The following is a 19,820-nucleotide window of genomic DNA, read 5'->3' as shown; positions in this document are numbered from 1 at the left end:
CTTTCAAGTGGCATTTTCATTATTTTTTTCTGATGAGAAAATAGCTTCTTCAACAGATAAATGAGAAGAACTGTTGGAAATCCGTGCTTATTGTTTTCAGAGTTCAAAGAATTACCTGGTGTATAGATTAGGTATCTATCTCAGTTATTGGTCCAAAAGGCCACGTGGGATTACAAGCACTGTAGAGAAAGGATTAGGTATGATTCTTATTAGATATGTAATGGAAGAGATTGTAAGAATCCACAATTTTCTGAAAATTTTACATAAAGTTCTTGGGCCTGGACAGCATTTATGTGTCATAACTCAGCAGAGCTCCTGAAAGCTGAAGTTCATATCTCTGTGCAGTGTGCACAGTCTGAGGATGTCATACAGGTGAGAAGGGGCAAGTAACAGGTACCCATGTCTTGTGATTCACATGGCTGAATTGAAGGAGTAGTCTTTTCATAGCTAGTTCAGAGAAAGAAGCACACTGGGTCAGAAAAGGGACATTATTCTGGAACTGTCTGCATCTAATGCAGCTTCCTGATATTCCTGTCTGTAGGGGTTTGCCTTGGTATCTGTATGTCTGTTTACAGAGTTTAAAGAACTGCATTATTTTTCCTAGAGAGTAGCACTTTTGAGTCTGTTAGGGAATTGGAGCCTTGTGAATATGTCTGAAATGAGAATGATAGCACTGTCTGGGGTTAGTTAGATGTGCTAGATACATTTGCAGGGATTCAAAGAAGAGGCATCATGTGATCTCCTTTTTACTTGGCCAACCTTTCTTACTTGTACTTTTACAAGAAGACAAACTTGATATAGGTTTGTAAGAAAGGTTTCATAAAGATGTCATTTTGGAGTTGGATTTTTCTCTTTAGGAGCCAGAGAATATGGATCATGCCCAAACTGCTTTGATAGAGGAGCATAATTTCCAAACAGCATAATGATAATGAAAGTGGCATGTGACACATTACACCTGTGTTATTTTGTGTCATCAAGCCAGGAAAATAGACATTTAGACCAGTGTCAGTATGTTTTGATACATCATAATGCTTAAAGAAGCATAATCTTAAGCCTTGTAGACATAGCCTAAAGTAAAGAACTTGGAGGAGTGAAGGGGCTAAATATGCCCCAGAAAGTGATAGTGAGAGACTGTTGATGCAACATACATGTTGTACAAGCTGGAAGAGGGTGTAATATGCATCAGCTTAGACTTCATTTAATCTAATTTGGAGTCTTCATTAAATTTGGTCTTATGTCAATAAACTACTGTCTTTGCTATGAAAGAATTGAAACAAGTCCACAAATGAAAGAAACCCTGACCCTTCTGAAATCAGAGACAAAACTCTCATTGAGAGACAGGATTTCATCTCACATGCCTAGAATTTTTCAGAGGCATTCAAGAATATTGCAAAGCCCCCATCAGATTTCCATGTAAAAAGAGCTGTAAAGTAATGTGTATTCCTTTGCTCACAGACCTTCCCATGAGGAATCTACCCACCTTCATAGTGAATTTGGACTGTGGTTTTCACAGGTTCCTGCTTTCCTTCCCTGAAGCAGGTCTCTGAAATCAAATGCCCTCTGTACCTGATAACTATTTCCAGGGTTTTGTGGATGCAGCTGAAAGCTCTGCTCTGGAAAACAGCTGGTTTGGCTGTTCTATGATTTTCAGTTGTGTGTGTGAACTAAGGACTGCACATTTGGATAAGATGATGAAGGATAATTTGACAAAACCTGGGTAGGAAGAACTTAGGGTTTCAGGTATTGTTGATCTCCTTTCCCTATGTCTATTCAGAAGTCAAGCAACTAAACTGTAAGCTGACAGAATGCTCAGTGTTGGTTGCATATGTGTTTTTTGGCCTGATTCTGTGCACTGAGCTCGTGAATCACACAGTGAGCCCAGTGGTGTGCACTTGAGAAGGCAGCAGGAACCTGCATTACACTCTGCTGTGTTTAGGCAAGCAATTATATTCCTGACTGCTAAGGCAACCTGCTTAACAAATTGAGCTATAGAAAACAAGAACTACCTGATGGAGTGAAGAGAATGAAAGGAAAAAAACACCCTGAATTTCACTTCTGAGGCTGCTGTGCTCTAGTGATTGATTTTTGCATTAAAATTACTCTGTTTTCTCCTAATATCCTCTTCCACCACCTACACACACAAATTCAACGTTGTACTAGGGGTATGGGAACTAGTTAATTCTAAAATGTTGGTTAACTGGAGTGCTCTTATTGCTTCGGGGAGTTAACAGTAGTTATGGCATATCTGAGACAATAAGAGAGACTTCTCTGTGCAGGCACAGCAAGGAACCCAAATTCAGAGTATGCACAGCCCCTACCAATCTGCAAAGCAGGCTGACCATGAGGCTCTGGCAGGCTAGTGCAGGCAGCTAGGACCTCTGCTTTCCTATGTGCATGTGCACATTCCACGGATATTGGCACTGCTTCCATAAATTGTGCATGATTTTACAGCTGCATCTGAAGCACTTAAGCCTCATTACAGGAGTGGGCTCCTCAGGGATGATCTAATGAGAATCTAAGTAGATGTACTGTTCCCTCCTGCAGAGGCTGGAGGTAATGAGGCTGCCATCCTAGAGAGTGTAGAGTTATTAGTCAGTACTAGTAGGTGTGATTAGGAAGAGAGAGACTGCACAGGAAGGCCAGAAAATACAAGTCAACAGAGAGATCTGTAAAGCATCACGTGCAAGATGATACCATGGTAATTTTCTACCTGGTACTGGATTCATTAGACAACATTACCAGTTCTCTCTAAACAAATTATCTGTGTCCCAGATACAAGATTAGCCAGCATACATTATTAGTGTCAACATACTTAAATGTGTCTAGTTGAGAAAGAGAGGGGTATAAGAGGGGTTTCTTCCCTGTATTCATAGTGTTGGTAATTGCAAATTGAACATATCCACATTTTGACTACTAATTCCCAACAGGTAAACGTATTTGTGATTCCTCTGCTGTGACAAGTCCACAGGTCCATAAATTCCTTTTGCTTCTTCTCTTTCATAGAGTGTACTAATTGCTATTAGAAACAGAAAGTGACATGTCTTTGTAAAGGATGAACTGTATCTTGAGACTATATCAATATCAGTGGGGAGTTTTTTTCTCCTTATAGAACAATGATTTTGCTGAAAAGTAACTCATAATTTCTCAATACAAACCAAAGACGTAAGTAAAATCAGTGATGTTTCACCATCACAGTATCTCAGAGGCTGGAGAAGTAGAATACAATGTTGGAATTCTAAGTAAAAGACCATAGATTGAGATATGCCAGTAATGTTTTAACTAAACGTTCATACTACTTCTCAGAGTTAGCAAACCTAACACTTACCTGGCCAGAAGCTCAGTATTGCTGCACCTGAAATAGAAAACCACCATCATGTGTCTGAAAGAACATCATGTCATTTAGGGCTGAGATGCCAAAGTGGTAAATACAGAATTTTGCACATGCATTCTTCTGGACAAATTTTGTACAGCCAAGACCCCTAAACTGTGCATGTAATTTTTAAAACTTGTTAACTTGTACACTGGCAGAGGCCTTTGTGGCACATCTCTCTGTGAGGTTTGTAAAGAGCATTTTTTTCTCCCTTTTGATGCCTTTTAGATCGGCAGATGACCATTCAAGTAAAAGAGGAATTTTTGTGTCAATTGTAAAGAAAACCTTTTTCCTTCTCCCACACCTATTCCCTCACCCCAAATATACAAATAAGAAGTGTGCTGAGTCCAAGGTTTTGGGCCCTCTAACCACATGTAGGAAACCTGTAGTCTGAAGGAGACCTGCCATTTCTTTTTTTTTGTATGTTCTATAGCCCTTCTGTACTTCTGTTCCCTCCTCCCACTCCCCATTTCTTTTTCTTGCTTTCATATTCAGCCATTCTAGGGTGTTTTAAGCCCTTGTGCATACTTGAAAAATGGAAGGGGTTTGATGCTCCCCTACTTTTAACTGTTGTGGTCACCCTCTCCCATGTAAAATAAGCACCCATGTGGATGGTTTTCCCTTGTGCAAGTTTGCACTAGTTTGAAGAATGACAGCTTTAAAGGCAGCATCATTCTTTTAAGGTACACACACAGCCATGTGTTTGTATATCTGGCTGTTATGTCTTGATACTTGGGGATCCACCAGCATGGTCCTACAATACTCCTCTTGCCCTGACAAGGCATGGGAACTTTCAGGGCCGTTGGATTGCTGTGGTGCATTGTTAGGAGGCAAAGAAGTAGTCCCAGTAAGGGTAATCCTGCAAAAAGAACAAACCATGTGTGCAAAATGGAACTAAAGTTTTTAGGCATTAGATTCAGATTTGCTAAATCAACAGTTGTGAAGTATTGTCACCAGAGGCAAATTCGGCATTGACAGAGACTTGGAGTGGCACCAGTGGTGTGGGTGCAGCCACCAGATGGGCTCAATTGCTTTACAAATTATTTTGCCATAGTAATCCTGCAAAAAGAACAAACCATGTGTGCAAAATGGAACTAAAGTTTTTAGGCATTAGATTCAGATTTGCTAAATCAACAGTTGTGAAGTATTGTCACCAGAGGCAAATTCGGCATTGACAGAGACTTGGAGTGGCACCAGTGGTGTGGGTGCAGCCACCAGATGGGCTCAATTGCTTTACAAATTATTTTGCCATATGAGAATTTTCCCAATGAAAGATTTGTGTAAGGAAAAGTTCTGCCTTTTGATATGGGCCAAGTGACCCTAACAGCTGTTTTCTGTTTCTAGTTTCTGTAGTCTTTTGGTTTAGTGAACTGTAGTAACTGCCAGCATCTGCTTCTATCTGCTTTGGGTTTGCATATCAACTACTATCTATGCTCCACGTTTGCGCCTTTAATTCCAAATATCAGTCTCCATACTAAATAATCATTGCCAAGTAACCTCTCATTCTTCTTCTCCACACTGCCCATCTAATCACCAGCTACGAGCACACAGCTCCTGCCTGCATGCTGTCAGAAAGAGTCTGAGCTGCTCAAACCTCACCTCCAGCCTGAACATGGATTTTTGTCTCTGCAGGAATATCAGGGGGGAAAAAAAAAAAAGTCACCAGGGCTACCAGTTTGCCTTATTGTTTGTATTTATATTTTTGTTCAACTTCTTTTCTCCCTGGAGGTTTTGATTCCACCGGTTTCGTTTGGGTTTGATAGGGCTTGCTTTTTTCTTTTTTATTGCTCTCCCTCTTCTCATTTTGTTTTCTCCATTCTTTCATTGGAGGCAATGAGCCGTCCAGCGGTCGGAACTCCCCTGTCCCTTATCGGCCTGACAGTCGCCCTCTCACTCCAACTTACGCTCAGGCCCCTAAACATTTCCATGTTCCAGGTAGGAGCTGGCACTGTATGTGTCTCGGTGTCCTGTCACAGTGTAGAATGTAGCCTTTGTAACTTTTGTCTTGTCTCCATCGTTTCACACTGTTTACCATGGGTTGCACCCTCAGGGTTCGGAACTGCTTCTGGGTTTGCTGAGAGGAGTAGTGCCTTAAATGTGGGGGTTTATTGTGATTTTTGCCTATTCTGTTAGTCAGGTGTTTCAAAGTTAGAATGCCTTGGTTTTCAGGGTCTGTTGATGGCCTGTGAGCTGTATATGAGCTATGTCTGGCTTGGCTTTTCTCCTAGTTGCACCAGCTGAGCACCAGCATAGCTCTGCTAGTTTTAGAGGAGTTGTTTTTGATTCACATGCAGAAAAGAGGTGGTCAGTGAGCCACTGCATATGTTGTTCATTCAGATTGTTGTGACCTGTTTCAGTCTTGGACTCAAAAGTTCTAGTTTAGTGTTCCTTTTTTTTTTCAAAGTGGATGAGAATCTTGCTCTGCTTGTTTTATGCAATGGCTTGGTGTCCTCAGAGAGACCTGCAGATCACAGGGATATGTGTACCTTAGGATGTGCTCTCTGTAGAGGGCAGTCTCTGTTTCAAGTGAGCTCCACAGTTGTTCCAGCATCTGAGAAGATCATCTGTGTTGGATTTTGATGGGATGAGCCTGTGTGTCCCTTGGTTTGTGGACATGCATCTGACTGCATCAGTGCTAGCTGAAAGCCTTATTATATCCAGTTGTTCTTCAGGTCCCCTTCAGCCTAGTGTCCCTCTGCACTGCCAGAAGTTACTGCCCTTCTTTTTTTCCTCAAATCTGGCAAATAAACTGTTCGTGCACACTCCCTTTCAGTCAGCCTGACCTGGCTTGGCTAAGGTCAGCTGGTTTAACCGCTTAAGCTAACCTGGCTCACTTGGACTTGCGTAAGCTAAAGCAATACTTGCATGAGTAGCTGTGAGTAATAATCTCAAGCATGGTGGGAGAGCTCTCCTTGTCAGCTGGTGCAGTGCAGCCACAGAAGGAGCTGTTCCTGTCCTCCTTAGAGCTTTCTGGTGTGGATGTGCGCAAAAGTACTGCATGACTTACCCTTGTAATGTTTATACCTATTTGCTGGTCAAGTAGCCGTAACAGATCACACACAAGAATGAAATGCCACAGTGTCTTTGTGTGCAATGAGTTTGCCTGTTTAGTTAAGGATGTAAGGGTTCTGCAGAGTAAGATTTGCCTCTGGTTCAATAGATTTTTAGGGTTAGCTTTCCTGTAGCACTTTAATTGGGTCTGCGATACACCGCAAGTTTTTCTGAAATTCCTTTTCATCTTTCATTCTAATGTAACTGGAAACTTTTTTTTCAGGCAGTATAAAGTAGCAAAGTGGGTTTCTGACATGAATTTTCTAGTTCCCAGTGGCTCAATTTGCTCTTCTAATAAGATTTTGGCACATCTGTGCACCACAGTGCTGATTTTGGTTTAACTTTTGTATTTGTGGCTGCGTTGAATACATGAAACGTTGGCTTGGGTGGGAATGTAGTTTAGAGCAAAATGCTTCCTGGTTTAACTTGTTATTTGTAAAAATATGGTATCTTTTAGACATGCTGTAGTTTTACTGCATTGGAGTTGTGGGAAGTGCTTTTATTCTGCTTCAGATAGATAATAAGCAATGTGGTGGGCCTTATGTAAAAATAATTGCAGAAAATAAAAGAAATGAAGTCTATCCTTGTGGTTTGAGAATTAGTAGCATATCAGTTAACACTGCATAAAGCATCCCTTCGACTCGCTGAGGTGTGGCTGTTGTTGATGGTTCTAAACAGTGTCCTAGGCAGCTGTTTTTGGATTTAGAAGAGAATTGTAGGCTCACTGCATTCTCCTCTGCTCAATCCACCAGTCAGTTGGAAAGAAAATTGAGCTATTACAACTGAAGCACAATTTTCCAGAAGTTATTTGGGGTGGTGTTCCCCAAATGGCTTGTATCTTCATCACTGAAATGTCTTGCCTGCTTACATTTCTTCTCTAACTTTTATCCCACTTTAAAAGTAATGGTTCATTACTTGATACATTCACATGTTACAGAATCAACTCCAAAGGACTTCATACCACATGTCTCTGACTTTTCACTTGTTCTTATGTTTCCTTTTCTTCAAATAATCTGATTTTGTATAATACTAGAAATAGCTTCCTGGCTCTTTCTAGTGCTACATCCTTGATTTGGTCTGTCTGTTGTTTTAGTGTTGGAGTTATCTTTCTCTAAAACTGAAGTAGTTTTTATATTCCCATTTTTCTGTTTCTTAAATCACAGATCAAGGTGTCAACATTTACAGGAAGCCACCCATCTACAAACAGCACGGTAAGTGATCTTTCCCTTTTTTATTTCAAAACTGGAGTGTCAGCTGAATTAAAAGATGTGCAGATTAGTGAAAAGCATTCAGTTTTTACTTTGTAAGCATAAAAGTTTAGTAGTCTAAGCTTGTAACAGCTGTTACTGCATGCCCTGCCAAGTGATTACATGTTAAAGCATGTTGTTTCTTTTGGATCATATGGTTTAATCTTAGCCATGTGGATATTAATGACAAAATTGCCATTAGCTGGGATTTTGCTCTCTTTAGCATTATGATGCCTTTGGTATTTCACTTCTTTAAGTTTGTATTTTCAGAATACAGGTACTGGTCATGTTACAATGGATTAGCTGTTCTCTGACAGGAACTTCATGAAATACCCTTATTTTAAACAGACACAGTTCAATAGTTTATTTCAACAGCAAAGATGAGATGTTAGACTGGAGTTCCAAATGCACCTGTGGCTTAAAGTAAGGGTAATTAGTGAAGATATTATAGGTGACATCACTGACAGGGCTAATTTGATTCTCAGAGTCTGTGATGCAGCTCAGGTACTACTCTGTACTTGTTTTTCCGGGTGTTTGGATTCTGAGTTGGAAAGCAGTGTTAGTGCTCTAAGCTTTCTGGTGTTGATGTTGTTGTAGCAAGTCTGAAATAACAGTGATGGCAGAAGCCACTGCCTTGCCTGACTTTGGTACCACAGGGAAAGGTTCTGTTGTAACGGAGTGTGTTCACTATTCCCTTCTGCTGTGAACAGAAAACTCTGCATAGATTATGATTTTTTTTAATTTTGTGAAAGACAGATAACACCACTTTTTAAGGACTTTGTGTGTGCATCCCTTTGCAGACCTTTTATCCAATGAAATGTATTTAGGGTTAAGTAGCAAATTAACTGTACTCCAGGATATATAGATGAGCAGTTGGCTGAGAGCTATTGAGCTGAGATGAATAGGAAGGCCCAGAAGTCCATTCAGTAGTCAGGAGTGAGCATTGCAAATTACACTGCTCTGGTATTACATGAGGGTTTTTTTCTTTTTCTTTTTTTTAATTTTCAAACCATATGCTCATTTTGGAAAAAGTCTTAACATTGTTTCTGTTTATTTTTATGGTTTTAATGTATCTCCTCACCTCCTATTAACTTGTGAATGTTTAACCACTGACATCACCAATTCTAATACGTAAGTACTGTTTGAAGTCATGCTTTTGTAAACTCTGCCTGCAATTATGCTGAGAGTTTCCCAAACATAAACTGCTCAGAATTCCCAGTGATATCTAATACTGATATTCCTAAACTAGCCTGAATGTGTTGGATGAGCAGCACAGTGCATCACTTCATTAACAGATGTTTTTCTGTTTAAAATCAAAGAGAATAGGAAAAAAAGCCCAGAACCCTTCCTTCTGATGCAATAGCTTCATGTAAGTGAAGGTGAAGTTGGCAGTTAAGAGGTGGTTAAAGCTGGCTTTAATGTAAACTGAATCCTATTGGATTGTTTTTTGCTTTTTAATGTTAAGAAGTGAAAGCCACAATGCACATCCTCACATGCTTTTACGAGACTTTGGCTTAGAAGGGAATCTTAAGCGGATGCCCCACTGCTGAGCTGTTTTATTGGTGAGGTTCCTTGCATTGCAAGTGCCTTTCCCGGCCAAGTTGATCTGAATGGAGTTTAGTATTTATTAATAAGTGCACATCTGCTTTTACTACTGCTGCATGCTATAAGCAAGGGCATGCAGCAGAGAAAAATCCACTAGTTAAATAAATATTTTTGTTTCGGGTTTCTTTTTGTTTGTTTTGCAGCTTTTCACAGAAACACAGGAAATAATTAGCATCAGTAGTGTTAAAAGATGTGTTGTTCCTCTGAACTATTTGTTTTCTTGCCCTAGAGGGAATAGAAATCAGTACATAAATCTGAGTTCATTTCCATTAATACTCAGCTGTAGTTGGGAGATATTGGCTCTTGGGCCAAATTTTCTCACTCTTGCCTAATCATTCTAACACTGTGAAACCCTAGTAAAACCTAAAGCTGATCTGGGCTTATTTTGGGGGTGGGGATGTGGGAGGAGAGGAAGGTTTAATTCCAGTCTATTGGCAAGAGAAAGGCATTACTTTGCTTCAAATCACAATTAGCAAAGCAAAACATGAAAATGTTTGCTTTGGAAAATTAACCTCTTGTAAAGCATAAAAATCTTGCCGAAATAAGGAAGACCTTTCTACTGATCCAGATTATTACATAGCTAAGTTCCCTGATTGCCATCTAGATGCAGCTGCTTTGGCAGCACAGAGCAAGTCCTCCGAAGATATCATCAAGTGCTCCAAGTTCCCAGCAGCTCATGCACCAGCACCCAACGAGATACCAAAGATTGAGACAGAGCACTGGCCAGGTCCTCCCTCCCTTGCGGCCATAGGTATGCAAACCCACATGGTACAGCGATGCAGCTTAAAAGGTACTGGTAACCAAACTAGATCAACAGTGGAGCTGTAAAAACAGGTAGCAAAGATTGTGTCCACTCCAGATGTTCACCACAAAGTGCAGTTCTTCTGGTGAGACCACTGAGTGTTTGAATCGAAAACAGTTGAATTGTGCCAAGTAGAAGAGGTTTTGCTCAAGGACTTTGGAATTGATCACACAGATATTTACCCATAGGCAAATTATGTGAACTCTAGTGCAGTAGCTTAAAAAATGTGGTGTGTCACACAAGCCTGACTTCTTTCAGTTATTCTATTTAATCTTTTAGTCCTAAGCTAATAGCAAATATGCCACAGAAAATATGATTGCTTCCAACCACATGACTAATTTCATGGCAAGAAGCAGCGACTGAATTGGAACAATTAACAGACTAAATAAGTCCTGATTTTCAGACTTACTGTTTCTACAGACTTTGTATTTTTCTTCTGTGTTGTAGCACTATACACATTTTCTTTTCTTTAATTCATGTGCATCATCATTTAAAATTTTTTTTGGCTTTGTATTAGTTTTCTGTTATTTTTATTGACCTCTGTAGGATGAAATAATCTATCCAGACTAGTTCATTCATGAAATCATGTCCAAAGCACTGAGGTGTGTTGCTTGTTTCAGGTTTCTGTGAAGAAACCTCATCACAATAGGATTGTGATAGGAGCTCTGGGAGAGGAAACAGAGGGTGGGAGAGCTCAGTGACCTGTTGAAGGGGCTGCACACGCAGCAGCAATTTGTTGAATATGTCCTTTAGCTAGGATTGTGACCTGACAAACATGAGTCACAAGGATAACATCTACATACTTGAAACTCTCTCATCTGCATACTTGGAACATTGAAACAGAGTTTGTCTAGCAGAGGGTTGGATATAGCCTGTGCAGAAAAATGCTTGCAGCAATATAACATTCTATGGATTCATGGAAGTGTTCTGAAATCCTAATTGGATTATTTCTTAAGAATATTCAAGAAATAAAAATTATTCCATAAAAATTAAGGAATTAAAATGCAGAACACCTGTGTCTTAATTTTAGCTTTAGCAATGAATCAGTTTCCTCCATTTTAGACTAAAAATAATGCCTTGTTTATTTCAAATATGAGTGTTCGTTATAGAGACCAATATAGTTTAATTTTTCATTTGAAATGTTGATTCAGATTTGCTTTTCTGAGTGTAAATGTAGATCAGACTTTAAGTTTTCAGCCACTGATGCAGTTCCTGGTGCTATTAAACTAGCAATGTGAGCTTGGGTCCTCTGTTACATTGAATCCTAGCTTTTGTATCCAGGACCATTTCTCAGTTTGGAACTCATGTGCAGTTTAATTTCTAGTTTATTTTATAACAAACCTAATAGCCACAGGGCAGGCAGGCTACCCAAGTGAGTTTTATTACGAGTGAGTTTTGAAAAAGTCTTTTGACTTTGCAAGAAAATACTGCTTTGTTTATTCAGCAAATCAAACTGACCAGTACCTTGAACTAGCATCGAAATCTTCAAGTTGTGGTTGAACTGGTACACAAAGCTCTCTCTGTACTGTGGTTTTATGGAAGCAGGAGCTGACATGAGACGCAGATCTAGTGGAAGAGAGGAGGATGATGAGGAGCTGCAGAGACGCCGACAGCTGCAGGAGGAGCAGCTCATGAAGGTGGTTATAAACTCGTCTTCATGTTGTTTCTGGACACCATCCAGAAAGTGTCCCTTTGTATGCTGTAAGCAATTTCCACTAATGTCGCAATGGGCTTTATTTTTATTGATCTATTTTTTTAATTGCCGTTTATAGCTCAACTCTGGTCTGGGACAGTTAATATTGAAAGAAGAGATGGAAAAGGAGAGTCGCGGTAGGTCAGCCCTTTCTGCCAGTCGTTACGATTCTCCAGGTAATTCCTGTAGGCAATAAAGCTCATAACAAACAGTGAATAATGAACACCATGTGTACACAAATGAAGCAGTGTCCCAGAAGAGAGATAACGAGGAAAAGACTGCTCAATATGTGTATATTCAGTCATCTCCCCTGAAAGAGGGGCCTAATTCATCTCCAGGTTTTGGTGAGGGTAGGAGTGTCGTGGTTGTTTTTTAATTCGAAGAAATATGAAGTTGAGGATTTTCAGGCAATTTTGAGGAGAGAGATGTTCTGATATAGATAAGGAGTGAGGTTATGTGTTCAGTGACTATCACATCACACACATGCTAATAGGTTGGGTTTTTAAATTACAATCACTCGTTTTGCATAAACTGGTGGTTCCTATCTCTGTTTGTGGATTCTATCCTTGTTTAGTCTCTTCTCCCAGGGAAAGAAAATCAGCAACATTAAGCACTGGGGCTGCACATTCCAAACACAGGCAGTGTTTTGACCTTGGCTGATCTTTCGATTGGGTGTATTCTGTTCCAGAGCAAAAGCACAAAAGTTAACTTTGGTTAATTGGTGGCTTAGGTTCTTTGCCTCATTGCACACTTTGATATACATCTGTGGCCTTCTGAGATCTCTAGAGAAGGTTTTGGGGGTTTTATTTCACTCTTTTCATTCGCTGGTCTTTGTAATACAGCTGCTATACTTTGAGCCAAGAAGGGACAAGATGAGTCTCTTTGGAGTAATCCACTGGAGTAGCTGCCAGGCAAATTTAGGATTTCCTTGTGTTCCCTGTTGTATAATTGTGTTGCCTTGATGGCTTTGGAGAAGGATGCCTGTGGCTCTCCCTCACTATCTGCAATTTTTATGGGGCCAGAGTCTGCCTGCTCAACTCAGAACTTATGAGTTTTTTGGTAACCTTAGCACAGGTTGGATGACTCCTTTATTTGAGATGTGTCCATCTTTGTGGGGATAATCAGTGCAGCCATCAGTTGTCTTTTGTAGAACCAGTGGTACCTTTCCCAAAGCTGCTTATTGCTGGCAGCAACAGTGCCTCAAGTTCTACATTTCCCACCCTTGTGTGCTAAAAATAACCTTAAAAAAATTCCAGAATTGCATTTTTATTTGGAGGATCTTGTCTGAAGGAGCTGTATTAACTACAGAGTTGCTGCTGATCGTTATGCTGACAATCTTTATAATTTATCCATGTTTTTGTCTGTATTTGAAAAGCATCCTCGGCATTTCCATAATTATAATTTTGTGTCAGAATGCCAAATCCTCAATGTGTTTGAACTCACTCAGTGCTGCCCATTCTGCTGTTTTTTCTGTTGAAGTCAGTATCAAAGCATCTGTTGATTACAATGTTGTGGGACCAAACTAATTGCCTTTTCTCCTTTGTGGTAACAAATAGCAAGCTGAAGCATGTGAATACAGAGAGAATGGAGTGTGCTAGTCATATGCATCTTGTTTTGGGCAGCAACAGAAGCTGTGGGAACACTAGTGCAATAATAGTTGAGTAGGAAGAACAGACAGGAAATTCATAAAAGGTTCAGAGAGCATAATGATACATGAACCACATGTGCCACTTAGGAGAGTGGAATTGAATGGAACTGCATGAGAGACCTAACAGGGAACCTATCCAGTCATACTGCTGATCTTGGATTGTCCTTGTCCTTTTCCTTGGTCCCATCTTAAGTCACACAGCAAAACTTTATCTAGCTAAGGAGTAAAGAGCTGTTTTGCTCAGTTGGCTGATCCGTGAGCATTACTTTCAACTCAGTGGAGAACACTTTGATTTTGACCCAGGAAAAACCACAGTGTCCCTTCTTGATGACCTGCCACCATGGCATGATAAAGCTGTGTGTAACTCAGAGTGTGTGGAAGTTTGTGTTGTTTTGGGGCCTGAGATGTTAATGTATTAAAGTCAGTGTGTCTCAGTTGTCTATGTGCTTGGCTCCTTTAACTGTGTATTTTATGTTAATTGATTCTTCAAATGTTCTAGTTTTTGAGTTTCCATGGGATTTTTCCAGTATAATATTTTCCCTTCCTCATCCAACAGCACATGCTGCAGCCTCCAAAACCTCTTCTCTTCCCGGGTATGGAAAAAATGGACTTCACAGGGTAAGAAGATGGTGATTTTGAGAAGCGAAAGGTGGCTTTAATTATCCATGGTATTTATTCCATATTAACTGTATCAGATATTCAGTTTGATTAATGTTTCTTACAAGACCACCTGGAGTCAGACAAAACCTTATTTCCCTTCCCACAAACTACATTGTTAAAAAGGCAAGAAAGCAATTCAAGAAATGTGAAAACTAAGGGGGAAGTAAGACTTAATTTATTTCTCCCCATATACCAACCTGCTGGTGAAGTCATGACCTGTGAATTTATGTGCATGTCCCTCTTTTCCTATTACAGCCAGTGTCTACAGATTTTGGTCAGTACAACAGTTACGGCGATGTGAGTGGTGCTGTTAGAGGTAAGGCTGAGGGCATTTTTACATGCCACTTCTTTACTGAATATGTCATGATGTTTGATCATTTCTGCTGTTTTATTTGACGTTATAGATGTGGTTACTTTGTATTTCCTCAGTATTTCCTCTGGTAAACTCAACAATTAACTCAAACACCTAAAATACCTATTAAAAAAATTGGGCTTGCTTTGCTAAATCCTTGCTTAATCCAAGGGACTGCTTTAGCACGGGCTCAAATGGAAAGCGGGTAATGTGTATATTATCAGGAATATGAACCGAGTTCTGTTAAAGTGTTTTCTTTCTCTGAAAATTGCCATCTGCTGTGAAGTCTGAAAGAATGTGCTACAGAGAAGAAAGGGGGATAATGCCTTCTAATTCTCATTGCTACTCATCGTTTTCATTATGACTATGAGCTGGATGTGGTATCAGTCATTGCCTAATGAAAATTGACAATAATATTTATGAAGTTCTGAAACTTGGAGAGTTAATATTATGAAATGTTTAAACTGAGAGAGAAAGACAAAGGCTAGTTATTTTCTGAAATGAGATTGATCCTGACTGTCTGGGCTACCTTATGATCAGGCATGTTCTGTTGGTGCTTGTGCCTCTTGGCTGTGGAGGAGTCACAGAATCACAGAATCAGTCAGGTTGGAAGGGACCACAGTAGCTCATCTGGTCCGACCTCCCTACTCGAGCAGGGCCACCCTAAAGCACATGGCTCAGGATTGCATCCAGATGGTTCTCAAGTACCTCCAGACAATCTTATGGCAGAGGTTAGTTGAGCTGAATCCTGCTCTTCACATTTGAATTTTAGCTGGCTCTTCATTCACCTGATTGTGGCTGCAGATCTCTTAGTATTTCCAAAGTGATGTGATTTTCCTGAATGAGAAGTCTGCTCAAAATGAAAAGGACTGCAACACTTGGAATGTTTGCCTCTACAAAGTCAGTCCAAAATCAGGAAGATTGCTGATCTCAGAGAATCAGATGTGATTTTGGAAAGATCAGGTAGACCAGAAGGCAGGAGGATTATCTGGTAGATTGTGACTGATTCCTGTTTCGCCACACTCTAAAGCTGATGAGATTTCTCTTTTGCTTTCCAGATTTCCAGGTAGAGTACGGGTTTTCATCAATCAACTGACAACAGAACTTAAAGCATCTACTTGAAGTCTGAATTTCTGCTACAGGGAAGGGTTTCTTAAGACAATAGCTTTGATTTTCCTGCATGTTTAAGCATAATCACCAATGTAGATTCTTATCAACAAAAAACCAGGCACAGCCTCGGATTCCTCCTTGTTACCTCCCCAGAGCCGGGTTGAGACAGCTCACAACAGTTCTGTGACTTGCTCTGTAAAATCCACTGTCTGTTTGTATATGAGTTATCTGTAACAGTCATCTCTGGACACGTGAGGGTGGATTTATTTCCATCCTCTCTAGTACTGACCTCAGAGACATACAGAAAGTCTCTTCTGGAGGCAATTTTCTCCCATACCAGGAGCTTTGAACTCCTCGTTTTTACCCTGGAATTTGCTCTCCAGAGCAGATGGCTGAACAATAGTTTTCTACAGTGCTGCCATCACAGATGAGCCAGAAAGAGGTGTGCTTGCAAATAGAAACCTTTTTACTTCAATTACTGCCTGCAGGTTTTTTTCCAGAATGGTTTGAGTCTGGCTGGTTCCTCAGCACAATCACAATAAGAAATGGCAGTTTAAGAAAGAGTTTAATTACTTGGATAATTTTGTTAATGGTGTATCAAAATCATGATGATTGGAAAGAGAATAAGATTGTGGGAGGGGAGCAGAGTTGTCCATGTATTGTGCTCCAAATGTTATTTCCTTAAAAATATTACCTGTGTCAAAACAGCACCTTTTCACCCTATCCCTGTTTGTGTTCATAGTTAAAATTTCCCATTGTAGAGACAAAAAAACCAAAAATTCCTCAGCTGATACAGTAAATTACAGGAAGGGAAAGCCCAGAGATGTAGGAGTGCTTTGTGTGCTGTTGGGTGGGATCTGAATTACTGCTTCTGCATATTTGACTAGAAAAGAACTTTATTTAGTCACTGGGGTGGGAAAGAGCCCACCACTCTCCTGGGGTTCTCAGGTCCACCTGGAAAGTGATTTTGTAGGCCTAGTGGGGAGCTGTCACCAGCCCTAGCAGTGACAGGAAGGTGGCAGAGAGGACTGAAAGATCCCTCTGCATGCACCAGGGAAGTAATAAACAGTAGCCATGGCAGTTATCTATATAATAAGAAAAAGTATTAAGACTTGAAGGAAGTCTCAGGGCAAATTCACCTTTGTTTTCACCACTACTTGAGTGCCTTTACCCTCTGTGTGTGTAACCTATGTGTCTGATGTATACCTGTATCTGATGCAGTCCCTTCCGGATGGTCATGTCCCTGGAATGAGAATGGACAGAGGAGTGTCTATGCCTAACATGTTGGAGCCAAAGGCAAGTGCAGATGTTATTCACTTTCCTTCACAACAGTGAAGATTTGACTGTGAAATGCAGATAAAATATGGGAAATGTCTTAGTTCCCTTGTTTTTCTTGACCTCACCTCAGTCCCTGCTCCTTATGTGCCAAACCTCTCCCTTTGTTCTGGACTTTGCCTGTTACAGGTGTTAGTACTCAGGCAGGCTGAGGGCAGCCCACGTGTGCTGCTTGGGGTAAGGAAGCTTTGCTAGAGGCAAAGTGGAGGATGCTGAAGGTGCTCAATCCTAGTTCTCTGACAGATTTCCACTAGCAAAACAGCAGGCCAAACTCAGTGGGAAGGTCTCTGATCTGTCCAGCTTGAAAAGTGATGCAGAATATTGTAGCTCACAACACAGTGTTGAGGCTGTCTTAATGAAAAAATGAAGGAAATACATGGATCTTTGATTGGAAGTAAGATACCTCCATGTCTGTCTGGATCTGTTCTTTAGATCTCGGCACTGTTATCCTGACACCTGTCAATAATGTTGAATTCCCTATATGAGAAACTCTTCAGGAGATTTATTGGAAAAAGAGACAATGTCAGCTAATTATAATTTAAGATACAAATTAAAAGCTTTTGCAGCTATGTCTAGAGATGCCGACATAATCTATAGAGGGAATTCAACCAGGGCTGTGTTTTAAACCTTACAACTTTATTGCTGGTGAACCTTCCATGAAATCATGATTTTGCCAAAGTTACAAAGATCAGAATTTCTGCCGTTAAGTGAGGAGCTCGTTTTGCAAACAAGATTACTACTTGTGCTTCCGAGTCACCTCCAGACAAACTGTACAAGGCAATAACCCTGGCTTTATAAGCTGAGATCCCAGTGCAATGTATAGTTACAAGTTGTTTTATATATTATATAAATAAGACCTTGGGGACTTCCCCAACTCCTGAGATACTACTTTTTATTCCAAATAATTTCTCTTTCAGTGCAATAGAAATTCTTACAGCCACCACTGCTGTCAATGCACCCAGTGATTGGGAATGTTATTTTGGGTGACAAATTCTGTCAGTATTTATTAATGATAAAATTTATGGGAATTTTCACAAGATAATAGATCACTTTGTGTTGATGGTTATAAAGGCAATGCCAGACCCTCAGCATGTGTGAATTGGCAGTATTTTTATTCATGTCAATAGTCCAACGCTAACTTAAACCTGATAAAGTAAAGAGAAGCCAATTCAAAGTCAGCATGAAACACATAAAAAGTGAAAATCAGTAACCTTAAGAATGACCAAATCTTACCAACTGGTTCTCCAGAAAGGACAGAATTTGTGCATCCTGCCACCCCAGGCTGAGACATGCATTGTTGTGAATATTTAAATATAAAATGTACTTATGACCGTAGATCTTGACTTAAACTCTGCCTGTTTAAATATGAAAAGTTACATTTTAGTTTCCTATAATGCTGTATATGGTAGCCATTTCCAGTATCAAACATAAACAATGTAATTCCAAGTATAGACTTCATTGTACAATTGTGACAATGTCAGAATCTCATAAGAATCATATCTTACAATTGGTATGTAAGCACACGTTATTTAAATTATTATTCCTTACAATAAACTCAGTGGTGTGTTCATTGATGCCTGAATGTTATTTATTATATTTTTTGAAAAGTTCATTGGGATAATTGTTGACAATGGAATGAACTTAATCGCATAGTACTGCACAAAAGTTGGTTAGGTCGAATTTCTTCTGATGTTGAAAAAATATAATTAAGCGAATTTGAGAATAGCTCAGCTATCTCTCCAGGAGAGTTCTGATGGTGTTAACAGTGGGCAAGTAAGAGAAGACTATAAATGACAGTAAAGGCTGAGCCATTTGCCACTGAAGTTTACAGAAAAACCTTGTTGACTTCAGTAGGGGTTGGATGAGGGGTCTGGGAATGCTGCTCTCCTACTCCACGGAGACCTGCAATGAAAAGGGCTCTAGAGAGGCTCTGTCAGATGGAACATGAGCTCTCCTAAGCCATTCCAGGCATGGAAGTGTCTGCCCAAGTTAAAAAATCCTAGAACAGAGTTTTATTTACCAGAGAGGAAACTGATTTTAATACTTTCTGAAATCCTTTCCAAGCAGCATTGTTTCTGTTAGATTACGTTGATTTGAGACCCACTGACAAAAACAGTTTGCTTCAAACAAAGAACCTGTACGAGTGAAACAAAAGTAAAATGATTCATGCAGTAAGGAATTGAGTACTTGCCAGTATCTGATGTGTGTAAGTTCTGGACATTATTTGCAATGTAAAGAGAAAACAAGGGAAATGTTAATGGGAGTTGTGCTGGACACAAACTCTTCTGAAGCAGATAAAGGTGTGTAAGACTAATATGTCTATGAAAGTATCTCCTTTAATCCATGTGTGTATGGCACAGCCAGCAGGTACAGTGGGCAGTTATTTGAGTTCTTTAGCTATCCAAAAAAGCAAAGAAAATCATGTGATAGGTTGAATGCAGTGGCCCCCACAGTCCCTAGAGCTGTCCATGCTTTGACAACCATTTGTTAGACCAATGAATGACAAATGCAGTTACCTTAATAAACTTACACATCAACAGATGAGAAAGTATATTGACTGGAAAGGACTCTGGCACACCAAAGCGAGCTGATGTATTACATACACCATAAAAATCAGTGAGGTGAGAAAATACGCAGTGACTTTACCATATGAGGCAATTCCAGACTAAACAAGTTCTGACTATGTCCAAATTGGCTAATCTTTCACTCAGCTTTAGGAAAAAAATTATAAGAACAAAAAGAAGCTGTTATTGCCTTTGAAAAGGAAAACAAATATTTGTGTGTTTATGAAAATGAGACACATTTTGTTCTTTTCTGCTTTAGAATATAAATATAAATATCTCTTTTTCCCCCTTTTATACATTGTTAACAGATTTTTCCATATGAAATACTCATGGTGACCAACAGAGGGCGAAATAAAATACTAAAAGATGTAGACAGAACCAGG

General features: G+C 39.8%; 1 protein-coding gene across 1 annotated transcript in view; it reads left to right on the top strand.

Moving 5' to 3' along the window:
• Positions 1-19,820, top strand: part of ABLIM1 (actin binding LIM protein 1) — a 130,162-nt gene that overhangs the window by 108,938 nt on the left and 1,404 nt on the right. Inside the window, exons 14-23 of the mRNA XM_009080407.1 lie at positions 5,201-5,305; positions 7,585-7,632; positions 9,878-10,024; positions 11,621-11,712; positions 11,848-11,953; positions 13,985-14,034; positions 14,332-14,392; positions 15,487-15,494; positions 16,760-16,834; positions 19,746-19,820. Of these exons, the coding sequence (XP_009078655.1) occupies positions 5,201-5,305; positions 7,585-7,632; positions 9,878-10,024; positions 11,621-11,712; positions 11,848-11,953; positions 13,985-14,034; positions 14,332-14,392; positions 15,487-15,494; positions 16,760-16,834; positions 19,746-19,820 (767 nt within the window). The remainder of the gene's footprint in view (positions 1-5,200; positions 5,306-7,584; positions 7,633-9,877; positions 10,025-11,620; positions 11,713-11,847; positions 11,954-13,984; positions 14,035-14,331; positions 14,393-15,486; positions 15,495-16,759; positions 16,835-19,745) is intronic.

The sequence above is a fragment of the Acanthisitta chloris genome, unplaced genomic scaffold (genome assembly GCF_000695815.1).
Source record: "Acanthisitta chloris isolate BGI_N310 unplaced genomic scaffold, ASM69581v1 scaffold27338, whole genome shotgun sequence".
Lineage (NCBI taxonomy): Eukaryota > Metazoa > Chordata > Aves > Passeriformes > Acanthisittidae > Acanthisitta > Acanthisitta chloris.
The sequence above is the reverse complement of the archived record's forward strand: the minus strand, read 5'-3'. Positions and strand labels throughout refer to the sequence as shown.